Source organism: Notothenia coriiceps, unplaced genomic scaffold (assembly GCF_000735185.1).
Source record: "Notothenia coriiceps isolate Sejong01 unplaced genomic scaffold, NC01 NC01_scaffold00004485, whole genome shotgun sequence".
In the NCBI taxonomy this organism is placed as follows: Eukaryota; Metazoa; Chordata; class Actinopteri; order Perciformes; family Nototheniidae; genus Notothenia; species Notothenia coriiceps.
In genome coordinates this window covers 154420-163174 of record NW_011337186.1, presented here as the reverse complement: position 1 = coordinate 163174, position 8755 = coordinate 154420, and the positions used below count along the sequence as shown (strand labels likewise).

The window sequence follows — 8755 nt, the reverse complement described above, 5'->3', positions numbered from 1 at the left end:
ACTTTAAAAGATGTATCGTAGCTGTGAAGCAATGTTTAACCTCCACACCCTGTCTGTATCCTGTCTTAGTAATACAGGACATTTTGGGGCAGTAGTGAAGCGAATGCATGATGAATTAAACAGGTTTAACAGTTTTTTGGCATTTCAATTGAAACAGGCTTTTTATGCAGAATAAACTGTGTGTTCTCAGTGGTGTTTCGGTGATGTTACAGTGAGACTAAAACAGAGAGCCGAGCACAGTTCGTCCATGTTCCTTCACTCAAAGTAAACATCAATATGCCTGACATTTGCCCTAGTTTGTCTTTGAAGCTTTTTGACTGTATGTGCAGTCAAAAAGCTGTGTGCATACTGCGTTGAATCCTTCTGTCACTGCACACTGTGGATGCATCATTTCCATTTCATAGGGGCTGACTGAAGTGATGTGTGTGTGACGCTAAGCCTTGAACGCTCTTACTCAGCATGGTGTCTTACAAATCAAATTGCATCACCAACTCCTTCCTATGGGTGCAGTCAGTGCAGTCATTCACCTTCCCACACACAGCATTGACAGAATATCTAAAACTAGTATACACAGCAAGGCACTTGATAATTAGTATGTGAGTAGACAATACGTCATTAAATACATGTGATTAAATTATTTGGATGAGGAGGAGGTCATCAGCTAACTGATTCAGTGTGAGTGAGTCATTAATGAACTACTGAAGTCAGAAAGTTGGTTTGTAATTTGCTGGATTTAATTAGGTTAGGTCTCTGAAGTGAATGACAGACGTGGAGAAGCTGCTCATAAAATGAACGTGCGGTTATTCTCGGTGTGTGCTTCTGCTTGTTTGTGAACGTTTTGCATAATGTCATATTCATGGTTCAACATTTGCATTTTGTATTTTTATTAAGAATTCTGTGGTTTGCAACAACACGCTTTCTTTGGAATAAGGAATAATACTAATGTTCACAGTGTTTCATGACGTAGATGATAAATATCTTCTTCTTTTTTTAACCTGTTAAGCCCCGAGCCTGTTTTTCAGGCCTCAGGCTCGAAAATAACATTCCCAGAACAAATGACCATAACTTCACTTCTAAAAGGGGTAAATTAATAATGTTTTTTCTCAAAGCAAATATAAGCCTTTGAGTTGGCTGTAGAAAAGTCAGAATCAATATAGAATTGTTTTTATTTTAAAGTAAATTCAGATTGAACATAGTAAAACAATTTAAATTATAGTGTCCGTCCAAAAACACATTACTTATAGTGAAAACCACCCTTGGATGATGGGATGGTAGACGAAAAGCTTTAGGAATCCAAACTATAACATATAAGTATACCCTGTATCAAGATTGATGCAAAACAAGTGACATTGGACCTTTTTAGAGAGATTTAGCACCAAAAAAAAACACATTTGGGTTCTCTGGAACCCATTGGTCGATTTTGGTGATTAACATCTCTTTTGAACCGTTAGAGCCAATAGAATCGAGGGGGAAGTTCCAGATACACACACACGTTACCATTGAGGAGTCAGTGATGCGCAAGCAGTCGAAAGCTATGTTACGCTCTGAAAACTGAAACCTGAAACCTAGGCTCAAACTTGTAAATATGAAGATGGATTATCAGTGATCATTTCAAAGTGACACAGACAGATTGGATTAACCATTGGATTAACCTTCAGCTGCGTTTTTATCGTTTTGATGCCATTGAACACAACTTTTGATCAGAACAACAGCAAAAGTAAGACTGTTAGCGTGTTTGCGCCGTAAAGCTACGTTGTGTGTTTTCTGGTTTGGCGAGCTCTGGTCGCTCAGTGATGATACTAATAGTTCTGGAATCTCAGCTTGCTAGCTGATGTTTTGTTTGTGCAGATCCGATAAGTGGTGGAGTGTTTCTACCGTGAGTTCTGTGCTAAGTGCTCAACGCTAATTCAGAGGCTCGGCGTTAGAGTTGTGTTTTGCTTGGCTAAAAATTGTGCATATCGTCAGTTAGCTGAGTTTCTTCCCGTTAAGTGGATATGACACATTCATAGTTTGTTAAATGTTAAGAAGCCCTCAGACGTTGTTTCTTGCAAGATGTTGCGTTTTTTCCCCGCGGGTGGGAGCATGGGGCTTAACAAGACAAACTAATTTTAGAAATAATACCAGTCCCTGCTGAAAAAAACAGCTTAGACCAACTTAGCTGGTCAAGCTGGTCAACCTGGTCAACCAGCCTGACCAGCCAGTAGACATTAGGCTGGAATGGTTGGCTGGTTTAGCTGGTTAGCTGGTTTAGTTGGTGCACCAGCTAAACCAACCATCCTGGCCAGCTAAAAAAATCAGCATAGTATGCTGGTATGCTGGTATGCTGGGCTGGTCACCAGCATCCATCTATCACCAGCTTATTTGTAATAATAGTATTAAATGTACCATGCTGGAAGCTTACTAGGATTCCAGGTGACCAGCATACATTATACTGGTATGATTATTTAAACCAGAGAACAGAAATATATTACAAATATTCATTGTGTCATGTATTCTGGTATCTACCAAAATAAAAACATTGCAGGGCTAGACATTATAAATGGCCCGCTGGCCCGGAAGCACTATTTAGAGAGGCAAAGTCCCTCCCTTTCCGGTGGACATCCATGGGACCTTACTTCGGAAAAATTATGTATTGAAGTCAATAGGCGCTTTCACACCAAGTACTTTGCCATACTTAGTTCCCAGTACTTAGTTCATCAGAACTCTTTAGTTCTGATGAACTAAAGAGCAGATCGCGTTCACACCGGAATAAGTCCCTGAGGGACGATTAGGCAAATGAAGCCGCTGGCGTCACTTCTTCTTCTTCTGCTTTGGGTTTACTGGCAGGCCGCAAACAACTTCAGGGCGTATACTGCCACCCGAAGTCCCCGGCCGGAAGTCCCCGGAGTTGGGGGCTGGCTTCCGAGTAAATCTCCAGAACGCCGACACCTCCTCATCTCCACCGCCCCCATGTTTTTTTTTGTGTTGCCATAAGTTAGTCTCTCTCCGTTGGTGCGCTGGGCTAATGCTAATAATGCTAATGCCAGCAAATAAAATGGCGGCCTCACAAAAATGTTCGGAGTTTTAGGGCCGTGGTTTGCAATTCGCCCAGCCAATCAGAAATTGGAACCTTTTCCTCCCCAGGAAAGTACCACCTCTCTAGCGGGGACTGAAAAGGGGTGAAAAGGTTCCCGGAAAAAAGTTCGAGTTCCAGATCTTTTTGATGTGAACGCAAAATCCCAGGAACTATCGGAACTATTCCTGGGAAAAGTACTCCGGTGTGAAAGCGCCTCATGGCTCTTGATGACATCAATGCAGTCCCAATAGATGCTGTTGTATAAAAATAAATGGAATAGGTCCAGATTTCTTCTATTTTGTGTTGGATTATACGTTGTATTGATTGCTGATGGATGTCAAGATGTGTTTTACAATTATAACAAAAAGATTATTGTAATTGGAATCAAAAAGATTGCAAATCATAGTTTTAATAGAATCACTAGCAATATAGGGTTTATTCAACAGCAGTAAAGCAATAAGTTGCTAAATTATCGTACACTGAACTGTAAAACCAGTATTTAATAGGGCTGCAACAAACGACTAATTTGATAATCGATTAATCTATCGATTAATCAAACGATTAATCGACTATTTGGATTATGCCTTGCACAATTTCTCAACGCTCTTGTGTAGCCATCAACTTTTAGATTTACTTGAGGTTGTTTTAGGCATGTGGAAACTGACAATGAAGACAATAAAGATGAATCTGTAATGATGTGACTGGAGAGGAGGTTATCAGCTGATGCATTCAGTGTGTGAGTCATTAATAAACAACGGAGGTGAGTCAGAAAGTTGGTTTGTCATTAACTGGATTTAATTAGATGATGTCTTAGGAATGTCTCTGAAGTCACCGACGCAGGTGGTGAGGGACCCATGTTTCCATCTGTTACTTATCCAGCAATCATTTCCAAAGACATGCATCAGCACTTGATGTGTGCAGAGTGGAAGGGAGGGTAATGGTTGGCGGGAGGGATGCCAGCGATTATTCGATTTTTCGAATATTCGTTACAGTCTCCATAATCGGAAATTGTTGCGGCGAATAATCGATTAATATTCGCCAGGGCTGTCCGATTTTCGAATTTGATCATGGTCAGTTTCTGGCATCCCTAGTTGGCGGGAGTTCAGTCATATTGCTATTAACAAACTGAAGTGATTGACGCATCTCTGTCTCATGGGGAGAAGAGCTCAATGTCAGTTGTTCAACCTGGCTGCAACATTTTGAGAAAAATCAATTATTTACAGCAAAAATCAATTATTTACAGCAATGCTTTTTTCCCCTCTGACCTTCAACATACTGGTCACCGCACACCCCAGAAATAATTCTCAAAACAACATTTTTTGCAAGTGCTGCACCCAGGCGCTATGTGCTATCAGAGCTAACAAAACGTATGCATGTGGCAGTGCTGAACAATGATCGTTTTCATCTTTTCAAAAAACTGCTAATTTAATTATTACTACTCACAGAATACTTAGATATTAGATTGTCAAAAGGCAATTTTCTTTAGGAGGGGCAAAGGTGAATGATATTGACATTCAGCATATGTTGCGAGACGATTTGAAAGCCTTGCAGAGAAAAGCGTTCAGTTCTCAAGGATGCATGAAGTGCAGAGATTGAATTCATCACACGCCTCTTGGTATTTTAGACCAGACTTCAGGGATAATGGTAAACACAGATGACCGTGGCTATAAGAACAAAGTAAGAAGATGCAGGCTTAGAAATGTAACAAATGCAGATGCTTCCAAGAAGGGTAGTCTCAAAACTGTTTATAATAATGATGACAAACACAGCTAATTTCTGTGATCTGACTTTTAGCTCTGAACTGTTTTCTTCCTGGTGGCGCTGTGTCTGGTGTTATGGCCACATGTGACCTTGAAGAGTGTTTCAGATGGGTCTACAGTATGTGCCTAAGTTTGTGCATTCTTGTGATCCATATGGGATTATCATAACAGCACACAAGGGTCTTGTGTAACCGGTCATGTTCAGTAAATGGTGGAAGGTTAAAAGTCAAATGACGGTCATGCTGTGGGAGTGTATGAACTCTCAGGAAACAGTCATTTAGACAAGAACACCCACAAGGATGTTTAATTTATCCCACAGTATACAATGTTTTAATTTGATTGTGTATCTCCTCTAGGCTCGCCCTGCTCTGGGGCTTAACTGCTGAGCATGCTGGGAAAAGCTCCGCCTACAACCAGTAGCCTAAACCTGGTCACCTCTGAGGTGTCTGACGCCACATCGGACCCCGACGCTCACGACGGAATCACCATGGCCGAACTGGTGGAGAGCCTGGACACCAGAGAGCTGGACATGGGGGAGGGAGAGGAGATCGAGTATGATGGAGGCTACTTGGGTGTGTTTGTGTTTACGTAATGTTCTGTCTGTGTGATTCTCAGAAAACTAAGATGATACATACGGAAATATAGCAATAATAAAGACTCAGTTTTCTTAGTAAAACAGCTCAGATTTTGAGATGATTCATTATTCTCCAGAGATTCACTTCCAGGAAATTGAATTTGGCAGACTATTAACCAGATTAATTTTGCATGAGCTATATTTATATGACCATATGCGCCAAAACAATAAGTGTGTGACTTGACTAATAGGGATGTACCCAGGGAAATGTAAGAAAACTGAGAGGAAGACAAGCCAACTGAAGGAAAGTGCACTCGCATTGAGAGTGGATTTATCCTTTACATAATTTAGACCGTACAAACTTTACCAGAGAGAAGCAGAAACATTTGACCCAACACTGCAAAGTAAAAATCTTGAACAAAAGCCGAGTTTTCAGTAATGCAGCCTACTCGCTCCAAAGCCGCCTGAACAACTCCTACATGCGGGAACACGAAAAAAAAAAAAAACACGCTAACCACCCTCCTCTCTCCTCCTCCTAGGGGACTGTCGTATCCCATTTTCAGCGGTGTATGCCACAGTGGGCTTCAAGGAGGCCAACGCCAAGGTCTACCTTCCCACTGTGCCCATCACCGCCCGGATACTGGAGGTGGAGAGATTCACCGCCGCACAGGACCGCTTCAACCTGTCGCACCAGAGGAGTGTCAACAAGGTACTGCACACAGTCTGTATGGCAACATTTAGCAGAGATTCAAACATTACTGTCTTTTCTTTTACGTTCTAAAATACTTTATGTTGGAAAATATAGGTATCAGATGTTTAGTCTTAAGATGCTCTTGATTACATTAGATTACATTTAGCTGACGCTTTTATCTAAAGGGACTTACAATAACTCCAATAAATCATAGATACAAATTCAAAACAGCAAGAAAAATGTGCATAAAATAAGCCAAACCATTGAAAGTGCTGTAAGTTGTTTAAAGGTCCCATGTCATGCTTTTCCGGTTATTACCCGTCCCCTTTGGAGATTTTTCTTTTTCCATTTTTTCTTACGGGAACCAAGTGACGTAACGACGACCCCAAATGGACAGGCTGCGGGTGTGTGTGTGTGTGCGTGTGCTCCGGTCGAGCTCGAGCTCGGGCCTCGCCGTGTCCCGTCGTCCCACCGTCCCGCAGCAACCAGGAAACCACACCAGCAAGCCAGCTCACACTGTCGTCCCGCAACGTCCCGCCAACACGGCACCCAGACCCCACGCAACATTCTCATCTGTTTGTCATTACTGGTGTCATTTTCTAGTTGCTATCAAATGCCATTGTAACACATAATCACTGATGTTCCGCTGTAAAGGTGGTGGACTCATCAGAACAGAGTGGGCGAGCTGACCAATCAGAGCAGGGCTCATAGGGAGGGGGGGGCAGGAGCTCCATCAGGAGCTCCAACAAGCGTTTAGACAGAGAGTGAATACACAGTACTTATAAGAGATGCTGTATGAGAGACTCAATGTGAGTTTGGAAAATTGCACAATATAAATCTATTCTAGTAGACCTCAACAATGGAATTATGATCAGTAGAAATGGGCCGTGACATGGGACCTATAATGAGCTATAAACAAGCTTTAGTAAACAAGTCTTTTTATGTGTTGAATTAGGTTTAATTGTCAATGTGCAAAGATGAAAGCGATGCATCGTCTTAGATGTTGTTTCAAATAGTTACCAATCGAAAAGATGCTGCCAACTCTACAAGTATTTTTGCTTCTAAATAGCATTTTTCCAAAGGACAATGCCACATCCTATAATTGCACTGATGTTATTAAACTCATGGTGTCCCGCCCCAATGGTTGTGTGTGTGTGTATGTAGTCGCCTGCCGCCAGTGTTAAGATCGAGCTGGAGCATGGTGAGTTTACCTGGAGTGGTTAAGAGGAAGGAGAACACATTCGTCATGGAGGCTGCACCAAAAAGAGGGGCTGCAGACGTACAAGAACCCTCATGAGGATCCCGCTGCCGTCCCGCAGGTCAGATCATTTAACATTTACATCCACAGAGTGTAGTGAACACAAAAACACTCAGAAGGAAAGACGTATCCGGTACACACAAAATGCACACGTATTTGTCACATTGAGTTGACTTGTGGGGAAATGGAGCACAATACAAGCTGAGAATAGTGTTAGTATAGTTTGTTAACCTTCTTTGCGAGTTAGATGAAAGTTCGAATGGTTAGCCTTTGTGGTACTTTATGCATTCATGTTGAATTCTTAGAACCAAGAGACAGTTAGCTTAGCTTACATATAAACTGGAAAAAAAGGGAAGCACCAGTCTGGCTCTGTGCAAGCTTCCAAAGAATCTATCCAACACGATTTGCTGTTAAATTTCACTCAAGGTTAAATCTCTATCTGTTTTTTTTGTGTTATATTAACAGGAGGTTTTGCTGTTATCCTCCTCCTGCTGGCATGGTGTGAAGTTCAGCAAGCGCAGTCGCCTTGCAATCAGAGCTTGATTCCAAAACGTTTTTAAAGACGCATTTTTACACATTAGCTTGTTTTTTTGGTTCAAACAAAGAAAGACACAATGTGTTCATATTTGGTGGGTGGACAGTTTTTTGTATACTCTAGAGTTTGGACCAGCAGGCATGCGCTTTTCATCGAAAAATCTTGAACAAAACCGTATTATATACAGAATATATACATCCATTTATGAATCTGCTTTATAACTGGGAATGGTGTAGTCGTATTTCGCTACATGTTTCCTTTCTTTTTCCCTTCCTCTCGCTCTGTCTGGGTGATTGTACTCCAACACAAAGCAAAGGAATGTGCCCTTGAGACCTTTAATAGGAGTTTAGTTTTGTGCCCTTCTCGCCCCTTGTTATCTTTTCTCTTGTGCTGTGATCTGATCTTGATGTTGTAATAGAAAGAGGAACATGGTGGATTATTTTTACAATCCTTCCTTTGGCTGTATGTTTCTTTTGCTCTGATTACAAAATAATTCTCCTGTTTCATTTATTGAATTAATTCTCCCTGTTTTCAGTGTACGTAAGCATTTCAGCGTGTTATGGTGTTCCTTGTTGATGAGAGCAAAACACTGAGCCAGTCTGCAACCTGTCGACTGTATTCAAGCTGGTAGAGGGTTCCGTGCTGTGTGGGAGTAAACGTGCCGTGGTGGCAGCAGGATGAGGAAATTATTATTTTTTAATTTAGGATCAGCGCTGGAATGTTTTTTTTGGCTGTAGGAGATGATGAACAGTTCTCGTCAAACTTGAAGTGGTGGGGAGCACACTGTGAGATTTAACAAGCTCTCGCTGGGTGATTCATTTAGATTGTAGATGTGGACGTTTTGAATATTAAGCCTTCCTTCAGTTGCCTCCCTCTGTCTGC

At 41.6% G+C, this 8755-nt stretch overlaps 1 protein-coding gene across 1 annotated transcript in view; it reads left to right on the top strand.

Annotated features, from left to right (window-relative positions):
* The first annotated feature begins 4919 nt into the window (after positions 1-4919).
* Positions 4920-8755, top strand: part of LOC104942356 (phospholipase D1-like) — a 17360-nt gene continuing 13524 nt past the window's right edge. The window contains exons 1-2 of the mRNA XM_010767570.1: positions 4920-5387; positions 5929-6098. Of these exons, the coding sequence (XP_010765872.1) occupies positions 5204-5387; positions 5929-6098 (354 nt within the window). The 5' untranslated portion in view covers positions 4920-5203. The remainder of the gene's footprint in view (positions 5388-5928; positions 6099-8755) is intronic.